The sequence below is a fragment of the Euleptes europaea genome, chromosome 1, assembly GCF_029931775.1.
Source record: "Euleptes europaea isolate rEulEur1 chromosome 1, rEulEur1.hap1, whole genome shotgun sequence".
Lineage (NCBI taxonomy): Eukaryota > Metazoa > Chordata > Lepidosauria > Squamata > Sphaerodactylidae > Euleptes > Euleptes europaea.
This window is the reverse complement of record NC_079312.1, coordinates 6,482,199-6,495,622: the sequence shown is the minus strand read 5'-3', so window position 1 is coordinate 6,495,622 and position 13,424 is coordinate 6,482,199. Positions and strand designations below refer to the sequence as shown.

Genomic DNA, 13,424 nt, shown 5'->3' with positions numbered 1-13,424 from the left:
CTGTTCCAAGCCTGCATGTGGCAACGGCTGGGAGGAAATAATGTGTTTTGTTTGCATCATGGACCGTGGTTCAAATGGTTAGGGGTTCCCAACCTTTTTGAGCCTGTGGCCACATTTGGAATTCTGGCACAGTATGGTGGGCACAACAAAAAAAATGGCTGCTGCAGGAGGTGGAGTTAGCCACAATATGATTGCCACTTCTTTACTTCATTTAGATCCTTGTGCTGCGGTGGCGGCAGCTGCCAATGAAACATTTTTAAAAATCGGCACAGGGTTGATCGGGCCACTCCCAAAGATGGAGGAGAGCCACAACAGGCCTTTTACAACTTTCTTGGCACACATCACAAGCCTGTACCATGTGCTCAGTCTCATGGTCCATTCCCACAGCCCCCACAAGTATCTTCTATTATTTATTGGTTTGTTTGGTTATTTTTTTCAATTTATATGCCACCCTCCCCAGCCGAAGCCAGGTTCAGGGCGGGTCTCAACATTAAAACAGCCTATACATTCATTAAAAACTCGAAAACAATAATTAAAACTATCTCAACTAATGAGTCCCAAACCACAGATGATGCCAAAGAGGACGTCGCTAATTGTAGCAGCCAGATACCCCCCAAGATCATATATTAGCTAAGATTTTCAACAGTGATTCTAGGGTAAGCCTGGTATAGGTCTCGTAATATGGCCTTACATCCTTGTTTTGGAATCACCACATGGGCACCCCACAATACACATCCATCATAGATGCTCAGTTCCCATCGACATTGGTAGAATAATATAAGCTCTTTGTCTTCCAAATAATGTGGCCATCTCCTCAAGAGAGCCAGTGTGGTGTAGTGGTTAGGAGCCGTGGACTCTGAACTGGAGAACCGGGTTGGTTTCCCCACTCCTACACATGAAGCCAACTAAATGACCTTGGGCAGTCACAGTTCTTTTAGAGCGCTCTCAGCCTCACCTACCTCACAAGGTATCTGTTGTGGGGAGAGGAAGGCAAGGAGATTGTGAGCCGGTTTGATTCTCCTTAAAAAAAGGTAAGAGAAAATTGGCAAATAAAAACCAACTCCAACTCCTCCTTCTTCAGTATAAATTCCCTTAATTTGGCCAATGCGGGATCTGTATCAGTTCATGATGTTATCTGTCTGGCTGACACTGGCGGAGTAGCAAGGCTATTGATTAGTAAGACACGATTGTCATCATGGACTGTTGTAGGCACTTCAGGTAACTGTAGGCGGCTCAAGGCATCTGCATGGCCCAGTTTTTCCCCAGCTCTATACGCAATATTATACTCATTACAAAGTGACAGCTCATCTCTGGATCCTTGGCGAAGCCATCTGTGGTACTGCTTTCATTTCATTAAATAACAAAATCTAAGATTTGTGGTCTGTGCAAATGGTAAAATTCCACCCATTAATATATTCATTGAATTTTTGAACTCCATACACAACTGCGAATCCTTCCCAATCCAGGGGTGAAGAATTGTGTTAAGCAGGGGACAGGGTTCATGACACAAATCCTATGGGTTTCTCAGATCCATCCTCCATCTGATGAGCCAGAACCACCCCAATTCCACAATGGGAAGCATCACATGTCAAAACCAAGGCTTTATCCAGTTGATAATGAACCAGCACATCTGAAGTCTGCGGGAGTTGCTTTGAGTTCTCAAAGGCCTGAGAAACTCTCCAAGGCCACTTGACTCATTTCTTGAGCAAGGTGCAAAGAGGCCAGAGAAGTATTGACAAGTCAGGCAAAACCTTAGTATAATAATTAAGCAATCCTAAATATGCTTTCAGCTCAGAAACATTCTTCGGTCTGGGAGCTTTCCAAATTGCTTGAATTTTGTCCGTTACAGGGTGCAGCCCTCGAGCATCCATTTTATAAGAGAGTAAGAGCACATTTATTTGTATAGCCATGGGCCGTTAAAAAAATATCCTCAACAGATTACCTCTGGTTTCAAAAAAGAACACTTGCTTTTCTTAAGGCACTATCCTGCCCCCTTCAGGTCTGTTTAAATGTATTCAAGAAGCCTCTAAGCCACTGGTTCCCAACCAGGGGTCCATGGACCCCCAGGGGTCCGCGAGAACTAAATTAAGGTCCGCGAGACAAAGTTATAAACCCATAATAAATTAATATTTTCAATTAAAAGTTCTCTATTATAAAATATATATATTCAAATATAATTCTAAGTTTAATGTTTAACTAACAGTTATGATTAAAGTTTATTTTCAAATTCCCGGAATTTTTATTTTGAACCTTGGGGTCCCTGCACCGAACAAAAAACTCCTAGTGGTCCCTGGTCAAAAAAAGGTTGGGAACCACTGCTCTAAGCCAAGGGATGATTTTTTGCTTTGCATATCATTTAGTTTATCCTAGTCGCCATATGTAGTATTGTGAACAACAGGACACAGCTTCTGTTCAACTTAAGAAGGTTTTTTATTTAACATTCTGACTTGGCCTTCTTTAGTCGGCCTCTCGGTCAGCTACTTCAGCAACCCACTTGCAAACAGGAGCCCTGCAGGTTGCCGACCTCTAGGTAGCAGCTGGAGATCTCCTGGGATTACAACTGATCTCCAGCCGATAGACATCAGTTCACCTGGGGAAAATGGCCACTTTGGAAGCTGGACTCTATGGCATTATACCCCACTGAAGTCCCTCCCCAAACCCTGCCCTCCTAAGGCTCCGCCTTGAAAATCCCCAGGTATTTCTCAACCCAGAACTGGCAACCCTTGGCTGTTAGATGCACACAAGCTAAATCAAATGGTTTGATTCAGATGAAATTACCGAGGCCACGTGATACAGCCACCTTGGTGAAGCTCAGTAGGGACTGGCCTGGCTATTTCCTTCACAGGAGGAAGAAGAGGAGTTGGTTTTTATACCCCACTTTTGTCTACTAAAAGGAGTCTCAAAGCTGCTTATAATCACCTTCCTCCTCCTCCCCACACACACACACAACAGGCGCATTGTGAGATAAGTGGGGCTGAGAGAGTTCAGAGAGAACTGTGGCCGGCCCAAGGTCACCCAGCCGGCTTCCTAGAGGAACAGGAAATCGAACCTGGTTCTCCAGATTAGAGTCCACCACCTTTAACCACCACACCACACTGACTCTCCTTCAATGACCAATAGGTCTAATAACACCTCTTGCCAGCTCCAGCTGATGAACCAGCTCCAGCGGGGTTCCCAACATCGCCTCTGCAAATGTTGGGAGACTTTGAGGCAGGGCTGATTCCAGATTTTGGGGGGTCCTGAGCAGAAAGTTCCCAGGGACCACTCCCATCTTCTGCCTACTACCAGGCATCTGCTGCTTGTGCCCTCTTTCCCTTCCACCCACCCTCATTCTTCGCACATGCTTATATGTCCCCCCCTTGTCTGCTCACAAGCCCTCTTACTGACCATTCTTATAGCATCAGCAGCGTTGGCCCTGCCAGAACCCCTGGGCAACTGCCCCAGTAATACCCAGCCCACTATTTTGAGGGCAGAACCAAGGGAGGAAGTCACAGCTGGCTTAATGGTGACCTCATATGGTTTTCAAGGCAAGAGATGTTCGGAGGTGGTTTGCCGTTGCCTTCCTCCATGTAGCAACCCTGGACTTCCTCGGTGGTCTCCCATCCAAGTACTAACCAGGGCCGACCCTGCTTAGCTTCTGAGATCTGACGAGATCAGGCTAGCCTGGACCATCCAGGTCAGGAAGTGATGTTACCTGTTAGCTAATAGAGTAATTAGAAGTGCAGAATCATGTTCCTTACATTGCATATCTCTTTCTTCTTCTTTTAAAAAAGTCCCTATTTTTTTTATTTCCCCATTCCCTATCCTTTGCTTATAAATGTGGTAGCTGCAATATATTAGCCAAATTAATTATCTGAAAACTTTGCCAGTCTGGGATTTATTCTACTATTGATTTTACACCTGTTGCATGTATCTGAAAATGAAATAAAGGAATTATTCAAATCAAACTAAGGTTTCCACATATATTTATTTATTGAACTTAATTTATGGTCCACCTTTCTCCCCAAAGGAGACCCAAGGTGGCTTACATGATCCGCCTCCGTTCTATCCTCACAACAACAACCCTGTGAAGTAGGTTAGGCTGAGAGTGTGTGACTGGCCCAAGGTCACCCAGCAAGCTTTCATGGCAGAGTGGGGATTCGAACCTGGTTCTCCCAGATCCTAGCCCAACACTCCAACCACTACATCATGGAAACTGTCATATTCCCTATTTTTCTTTCAGAAAACATTATTGATCTATTTGTTTATGTCAAACAGAAGAGCTCTATCTTGGTCTTTTCCCTGATATGCTAGCTTTCTATCTGCAGTGATTTTAAAAGTACATTCCAGTGTACAGAATACCCCTTTCTATGAATCAGAACTGGTTTGCTACTCATCAAGCATAATTCCTGATGGTCCTTTACCCTTTAGTAGCTCTAAGAACTGGAGAGGGAAGAAAACAGGGTCATGTGGCTGCTTCTCTTGTTTCCTCAGTCCTGCCATACACACACACACACGTGCTGTATCTGCTGTACTCATACGCCCAAAACGTTGTCCGTCCGTGGATCTGCTGTTCTTATAAGTTGTCTATGTAGTATAAGTTGTGTGTGTGTGAGAGTGAGATTAAAATATAATATCACTAATATTTCATTTTCCAAAATTGTTATAGTAGAATTTTTTTGGCAATTACTGATGATTCTATTGCATAACTATCATACAGCAGGCTAACCTTTGTTTGCTAATTACCTGGAGGTTATGCCAATAACTCACTCTACTGTAAATAGTAATGATGCAAATAAAACAGTAGTAGGCAAAATTGAATGAGACAATAGGCAATGGATAGCAGGCAGCAAAACTGCCAAGGCTGCAACTATATTACAAAGAAATAAATGTACAAATGAAGCTAAGCAACAAGGGTTACAAAGCAAGGAAATAACAACGTCAAGAAAAAAATCAGCTGGAGTTGCTGATAATAAGTGCAAAAAAGTTCATGTAAGACATAGAGTCATATTTTAGTCAATATCAATGTCAATGTGTCTTCAGGCAACGGAGATACAGATGGTAACGCGGCTCCGGACGTATTCCAGCGTTTTCACTACAAATGTAGCTTCATCAGCCTGATATAAAGATATATACACACAATAGTACAAAATTACAAAAATACAAAAGAACCTCTATGATAAACTACAATATGCATAAACGTGCAACTTACCAAAAGGCTTAATATTACTATTCCTAGGATTAAAGTGGAGCTCCCTGACGGGCTGCTATCTTGATAAATCTTGTGTGGGAATGACTGTGAGAACATCTAGCTCAAGTAGAAACAGGTGCAGAGCAAAGCATGGCTCTTAAAAGTATATTCACATGAAACAGGACAAGGCAGTTTCTTTTAAGCATGGTTTTTGAGGGCAGGAAGATTTGAAATGGTTTTGAACAGCTTTGGGACTTTGGGAGATGAAGCGGGGGCTAAATTAAACATCAGGGGAAATTATACACTGGATTTCAGTGAAAACAACACTTCAAGCAACAAACGAATCAGTTTAAAAATCAACTTTAAAGCAAACCCCACCCCTCCAACAGTCACTTTGAATCAAGGATAAAATTCTTATAAAGTTGTCTAATCCCTAATCCTTCCCAGTGCATAAGAAATTGTAGCAGTGTATCCTGAATCCACTGATTTATTTACATTGCAGGATTACCAAAGAGGGAGAAATTTATTTCTCTGTTGCCATAGACAGCTTGGGGAAAGGAGGCCCTCTTAAACTGGGACTGAAAGACATTTATATGGGGAAAGTGTTCCTGTCCCTACTAGAGGCTCCAGTGCAGGAAAGGCAGCCACTTTTCTGCGTTTCCTTGGGAGCTGCTGTGAGTTCAACATGTCTCCCAATTTGGACATTACAGTTCTTCCAAGGAGCTCATGGTGCCATGTGTAACTCTCTTTCATCCTCACAACAACCCTGTGAGATAGGTGAGGCTGAGTGGTCATGATTGGCCCACGGTCATCTAGCCTGTTTATTGGCACAGTGGGATTCAAACCCAGACACCAGGCTGCCGCTCTAACCATTACACCCCACTGCCTCATTGCTACTTGAGCAGAGGATTTATCTCCTTGATTTTGATTTGAGCAGAGGCTTTATCTCCTTGATTTTTCCAGAAGGGTGGTGAGGGGTTAATCTATTGCATCAAAAAAAACACAGGAGTCTCTTCTGGTACCATAAAGACTAACAATATTTCATTCCAGCAGAAACATTTGTGGACCAATGCCCAGATCGTCAGGCTCAGTGAGTGGATCCTCACTCTGTAATCTTTTTAATGTAGGATATTTGGGGAAATGCAACCCAATAATGGGGGAGGAAGGGATGAAATGTAGGATGTACAGAATGAATGACAGATATAATCAGGAAAAATACAGAGCTGGTTTACCAATTACGGTATTCCAATTAAGGCTTACAGCAGATGAGAATTCCCAGGCTTTGTTAAGGAAGTGTGTTACAATGAGTTACAAGCATACCTCGGAGATAGGGTTGCCAACCTCCAGGTGGTGGCTGGAGATCTCCTGCTATTACAACTAATCCCAAGGTGATAGAAATCAGTTCCCCTGGAGAAAAATGGCAGCTTTGGCAATTGGACTCTATGGCATTGAAGTCCATCCCTTCTCCAAACCCCATCGTCCTCAGACTCTGCCCCCCCCCCCAGATCTCCAGGTATTTCCCAACCAGGAGCTGGCAACCTCACTGGGAGATATTGTGGGTTCGGTTCCAGACCACTACAATAAAGTGAATATCACAATAAAGAGAGCCACACAATTTTTTTTTGTTTCCCAGGGCATATAAAAGTTATGTTCACACTATATTGTAGTCTATTAAGTGTACAATAGCATTATGTCTAAAAAATGTAATAATGATGAAAAAGTTTGAAATATTGTGAAAATTTCCACAATGTAACACAGAGATACGAAGTAACCACGTGCTGCTGGAAAAACGGCGCTGATAGACTTGCTTGAAAATGCAACATCTGCGAAGTGCAATAAAGTGAAGTGTAATAAAATGAGGTATGCCTGTAGTTTGTGTGTGTTTATGTTTCCTGTGAACATGATGTATTGATCTGAGTGCTGGACTAGGATATAAGAGATCCATGTTCAAATCCTCACTCTGCTGTGTGGCCTTGGGCCAGCCATTTTTACTCAGCCTAACTTACCTCACAGGGTTATTGTTGTGGGGTGGCAGCAAATGATGTTGTAAACCACTTGAGTCCCTTTTGGGAGAAAAGCATGGTATAAATATCTTAAAATGTCAAATACCTCTTGCTTCTCTAAGCGTTAGCAATTCCAGAGGGAGAGCTGTGTTTTAAACAAACCAGTGACACTTTATTTATTTATTAAACTTAACCCCCGCCTCTGTCCCCAAGGTGGACCGAAAGTGGTTTAACGTTGAGGCAGGTTAGGTTGTGTCATTCACCCAAGGTGCCATCCTCCAGATATGGCCTGGAGATCTCCTGGAATTACAACTGATCTGCAGACTACAGGGATCAGTTCCCCTGGAGCAAATGGCTGTTTTGGAGGAGGGGCACAATGGCATTGTGTGTGTATGTGAAATGCTGTCAAGTCGCTTCCGACTCATGGCAACCCTATGAATCAATGTCCTCCGAAACATCCTATCCTTAACAGCCTTGCTCAGATCCTGCAAACTGAGGGCCATGCCTTTATAGAGTCGATCTATCTCTTGTTGGGTCTCCCTCTTTTCCTGCTGCCTCCCACTTTTCCTAGCATGATTGTCTTTTCCAGTCTTCTCATATTGTGACCAAAGTATAGGGCTGCAGACCTCCAGGTACTAGCTGGAGATCTCCTGCTATTACGACTGATCTCCAGCCAATAGAGATCACCTGGCGAAAATGGCTGCTTTGGCAATTGGATTCTATGGCATTGAAGTCCCTCCCCTCTCTAAACCCCACCCTCCTCAGGCTCTGCCACAAAAACCTGTAGCGAAGAGGGACCTGGAGACCCTACCAAAGTATGACAGGCTCAGTTTAGTCATTTCAGCTTCTAGGGCCAGTTCAGGCTTGGGTTGATCTATAACCCACTGATTTGTTTTTTGGCAGTCCATAGAATCCATAACACTCTCCTCCAACACCACATTTCAAAGGAATCTACTTTCTTCCTATGCGTTTTCTTCATTGTCCAGCTTTCACACCCACACATTGTAATAGGGAATACTATGGCATTATACACTACTAGTGCCCGTCCTCTCCCTAAATTCCACCCTCCCCATTTTCCGCCCCCAAATCTCCAGGGATGAGTTAGCTGTAGGGATGCCAGCCTCTAGGTGGGACCTGGAGATCCCTTGGAATTACAGCTCATCCCCAGACTACAGAGAACAGTTACCACGGAGGTAGGGTTGCCAACCTCCAGGTGGGGCCGGGAGATCTCCCGTTCTTTACATTGGACTACAGAGATCAGTTCCCCTGGAGAAAATGGTTGCTTTGGACGGTGGACTGCATAGCATTACACCTGCTGTGGTCCTTCCCCTCCTCAAACCCATCCTCCCCAGGCTTCACTCCCAAAATCTCCAGGTATTTCCCAACCCAGAGCTGGCAATCCTACCTGGAGAAAAGGGATGCTCTGGAGGGTGATGGTATTGTACCCCACTGAGGTCATCCCCTGCCTCCATCCCCAAATCTCCAGGAGTTTCCAACCTGGATCTGGCAGTCCATGCCCCCATCCCCTGCCATTGCTTAGCTTAGCAACCATAGTCACCCATTATGTTTCCATGTCAAAGTGGGGATTCAAACCTATGACTCCCAGATCCTACTCCACTCCACCAGGCTGTCCAGCATAAACGGTTGCTTCACAATGTGCATGAGATACGATGCATGTAAGGGTTAAGGAGACTGAGCCTCAGTCCTAGACTGGCATGGGGGGGGGAGGAGGGGGGATTAGCTGCAAAAAGGTCCTTTATTCCAATTCCCTTCCTGTCCAAGGCAAGGCAGCCTCTGATTGATGCTTCAGAGGCTGGGAGGGAGCCGGTGAGTTCTTTTTTTATATAATATTTTTTTATTTTATTCATTTAACATTATTAACAATATCCAATACTAGAAATAATAGTAATAATGAAAAGAAAAAAAACAAATAGTATCACTAATTTGACAATAAAATGACTTCCCCCTCTTCCATCTCTTCCATCTAAAAATAAATTGTATAAACTTTTGCTAGCGGAACTAATCCCAATATTGTCGAAGGCTTTCACGGTCAGAGTTCATTGGTTCTTGTAGGTTATCCGGGCTGTGTAACCGTGGTCTTGGAATTTTCTTTCCTGACGTTTCGCCAGCAACTGTGGCAGGCATCTTCAGAGTAGTAACACTAAAGGACAGTGTCTCTCAGTGTCAAGTGTGTAGGAAGAGAAATATATAGTCAGAAAGGGGGTGGGTTTGAGCTGAGTATTGTCCTGCAAAAGTATTGTCCTGTAAGTATCAAGATAATGTGCTAATGAGGGTATGGTATGTTAATATGGAACCATTGTATCCTGAAGTGATCTGTTAATATGTGTAATCCAAAACTAATCTGTATGGCTATTGTTGAATGTTGTCTTTGTCTGGAGGTTGGCTTCCTGCCCTGAAAAACCTCCAGACAAAGACAACATTCAACAATAGCCATACAGATTAGTTTTGGATTACACACATTAACAGATCACTTCAGGATACAATGGTTCCATATTAACATACCATACCCTCATTAGCACATTATCTTGATACTTACAGGACAATACTTTTGCAGGACAATACTCAGCTCAAACCCACCCCCTTTCTGACTATATATTACTCTTTCTACACCCTTGACACTGAGAGACACTGTCCTTCAGTGTTACTACTCTGAAGATGCCTGCCACAGTTGCTGGCGAAACGTCAGGAAAGAAAATTCCAAGACCACGGTTACACAGCCCGGATAACCTACAAGAACCAATCCCAATATTATTTGAATTAACCTGTTCTTATCTTATCCAACATTGTTAAATCAAAACCTAATATAAAATTATTACAAAGTATAAATAAGGGATGAGATCAATAAATAAGGGATTAGTGAGTTCAAAGGGGGCTTGGGAGGGGAAAGGGGGTGAATTGGGGGCGGGGGCGGGTTGCAAGACCCCAGGCAGAGAGAAAAGACAGGCAGCTACAGAATTGCAGGAGTAAAAGAGAAGTTGTTGCTCCCCACCCCATCAAATCCCTTTCACCATCTCCCGTTGAATCTTTTTCCTGCAGATGGTTGCACACATCCACTTTTTGTAGGGACAGGGTAAAAGCCGGGGGATGGGGGGAGGAGAAAACATCCACTCTGTGTGTGTGTGTGTGTGTGTGTGTGTGTGTGTGTGTGTGTGTGGCAGACCAGAGGGAATGGACAACAAACCTGGAAGGTGGTCACAGAGAAAGCAGTGGCCCATGATACTCCTCCAGTAGAATGTGTATTGACACACTAGAGTTGCCAGCCTCCAGGTGGGGCCAGGAGATCTCCCAGAATTCCAACCATTTCTATTGGTAAAGTTCTTTCCGAATAAAGAGAGCAATACTTTATTTTGCATAAACTCCTTAACTCAAAGAAACCTCTGTCTGTTCTGCTGGCAAAAGTTGTAACATCTAACTGATAATATTTCATTATACTGGAAGAGATAAGTCTCTCTCAGCTAGATTGTTTTAGCAGAATTCGTTAAAGAATATGGTGCTGTATTCAGCTAATGAGGCCTTAACTCTCCAAGCTCTGTAGATCTCTAGAGTGGGTGTGAATAAAATAATTTGTCACACTAGGATGAGGTTTGAAGGTTCTTATGATCTTCTCTGTCTCCCAAAGATGAACGGACCATGACAGAGATCACAGAGGAGAACTTTCTACAAGAAGGCCCGGAGCCAAGAGGAATGCTTGTGGATTCTCCAGGAAGATTGCCCAAGGATATTTCCTTCCAAAATAGGGTTGATAAAAGTGAGTATCTCAACTTATAACTCTAGCAAATTTTGTCTTCTTTCTGTGTCACACCTCTGCTTCTTTACAGATTTTCTGAGGCAGATGGCCACGTGACTGGAAGTGAGAGGTGGGACTTTCTAGTTCCAAACCACTGGGCCCAGGGCACAATAGAACCCCTGACAAACAGAGAGAGAGAGAGAGAGAGAGAGAGAGAGAGAGAGAGAGAGAGAGAGAGAGAGAGAGAGAGAAAACGAACAATAGGCAGCCAAATTAGAAGGGTTGGATGGATTGTTGCAGAGCTGAGTGGGTAGACAAAGTCTCTGAGATGTTCCCCCCCCCCTCCAAGAAGGAGTAAAACCAACTAGTTTTCAGCTACAACTTGTGACAGGTCTTCTAGCTTTCATCTTCTCCTTGGAAAAAGGATTTCTACTTAGTGACTATCCCCAAGGATTAAAGTCATTCAATCAATAGTTTCATTTCTGTCAGGAACATCCCCCTCCAAAGTTTCTGAAGGGCTACTGAATGGTTTCATTGTGCTGAAATCAGGGTTCTCTTTATTTCAACAGGAGATGTGTGGGATGTAGCGAAAGAATGTGAAGCACATGAAGTATGGGAGGAAAGTGATAAGAACCTAGAACTGAAAGAGAGCTTTGGGAATCATGATGTCCCAAAAAAGCTGGAGAAAAACCAGATGAGTCATGGAAATGGTAAATCCATTGCTTCTCAGAATGCTGAATACCAAGAAATAATATGTGAAAGAAAGGGAAGGATTGAATGTTCTATGTGTGAGAAAAGCTTTGCTAGTATATCAACCCTCAAAGTGCACTGGAAAACACACACAGGAGAGAAACCATATAAATGTTTGGAATGTGGAAAGAGATTCTGTCATAGCTCAGCTCTTATTGTACATCAAAGAACCCACACAGGAGAGAAAAAGTATAAATGTTTTGAATGTGGAAAAAAGTTCATGCAAAGTACAAACCTAATTTTGCATCAAAGAATCCACACAGGAGAAAAACCATATAAATGTTTGGAGTGTGGAAAGAACTTTTGTATGAAGTCAAGCCTTACTATGCATCAAAAAATCCACACAGGAGAGAAACGGTATAAGTGTTTGGAATGTGGAAAGAAGTTCATGCAGAGCACCAACCTCATTTTGCATCAGACAATACACACAGGAGAGCAGCCATATATATGTTTGGAGTGTGGAAAGAGCTTTAGTAAGAAATCAAACCTTAATGTTCATCAAAGGATCCACACAGTAGAGAAACCATTTAAATGCCTGGAGTGTGGAAAAGGCTTTACTGAAAGTACAAGTCTTATTAGACATCAAGGAATTCATGAGGGGGAACAGCCATTTCCATTCTTTGAGTCTAGGAAGAGATTGTGGCAGAGCTCAAACCTCACTGCAAATCAAAGAACCCACACAGGTGAAAAACGTTATAAATGTTTGGAATGTGGAAAGAGTTTTAAGCTGAGTACTACCCTCCTTATACATCAAAGAACCCACACTGGCGAAAAACCATATACATGTACAGAATGTGGAAAGAGCTTTATGCGGAGTACAACCCTCATTGTACATAGAAGAACCCACACAGGAGAAAAACCATATACATGTTTAGAATGTGGAAAGAGCTTTATGCAGAGTAAAAACCTTATTGTGCATCAAAGAACCCATACAGGTGAAAAACCATATAAATGCTTAGAGTGTGGAAAGAGCTTTATTCAGAACTCAAGCCTTACAGCCCATCAAAGAAGCCACACTGGAGAAAAACTATACGACTGTTCAGAATGTGGAAAGAAGTTCACAAGGAATGCAAACCTCATAATACATCAATTACTTCACACAGGGGAGAAACCATACAAATGCTTGGAATGTGGAAGGAGCTTTACTCTGAGCAAAAGACTTACTAACCATCAAAAAATCCACACAGATGTGAAACCTTTTAAATGCCTGGATTGTGGGAAAACCTTTAGTCACAGTATAAGTCTCAAGAGACATAAAAATATGCAGACAGGGAAATGTAAAAAGGGCTTTAGTCAGATGCAAAACAACCCAAAAACTCAAACCAAGAAGAAACCATATCAATGCCTGGAGTGCCGAAGTTGCTTCAGTCACAACTCAAACCTTCTTAGACATCAACTAATCCACACAGGGGAGAAGCCTTTTAAATGCCAGGAATGTGGCTCTTGCTTCACTCAGCACTCAAACCTTATGAGACATGCACTTATTCACACTAGGCAAAAACAGTAGAAAGCCCCAGACTAGGGGAAAGCACCATGAATGAAGCATTCACTTGGGCTGGTAATCTGAAGGAACTTGCATGTAAAACGTGAGAACTTACATTGGGGAAAAACTTATAAATGCTCTTTTAATGGGAAGACCATTGGAGAGTGTGAAGGAATGGAAGCACCTTGGTTCTTGTAGGTTATCCGGGCTGTGTAACCGTGGTCTTGGTATTTTCTTTCCTGACGTTTCGCCAGCAACTGTGGCAGGCAT

At 43.0% G+C, this 13,424-nt stretch overlaps 1 protein-coding gene across 1 annotated transcript; it reads left to right on the top strand.

The window, feature by feature from the left end:
• Nucleotides 1–8,958: 8,958 nt before the first annotated feature.
• Nucleotides 8,959–13,190, top strand: LOC130475822 (zinc finger protein 883-like). Its single transcript, XM_056847735.1, has 3 exons — nt 8,959–9,000; nt 10,814–10,942; nt 11,491–13,190. Exons 2-3 carry the CDS (start codon nt 10,825–10,827, stop codon nt 13,176–13,178), a joined length of 1,806 nt encoding a protein of 601 aa, XP_056703713.1. The 5' UTR covers nt 8,959–9,000; nt 10,814–10,824; the 3' UTR covers nt 13,179–13,190.
• Nucleotides 13,191–13,424: the final 234 nt, after the last annotated feature.

Coding starts and splice junctions, on each gene's coding strand:
- LOC130475822 (XM_056847735.1), top strand. CDS start 10,825: ATGACAGAGATCACAGAGGAGAACTTTCTACAAGAAGGCCCGGAGCCA. Junction 10,943..11,490: donor CCAAAATAGGGTTGATAAAA/GTGAGTATCTCA, acceptor TTATTTCAACAG/GAGATGTGTGGGATGTAGCG.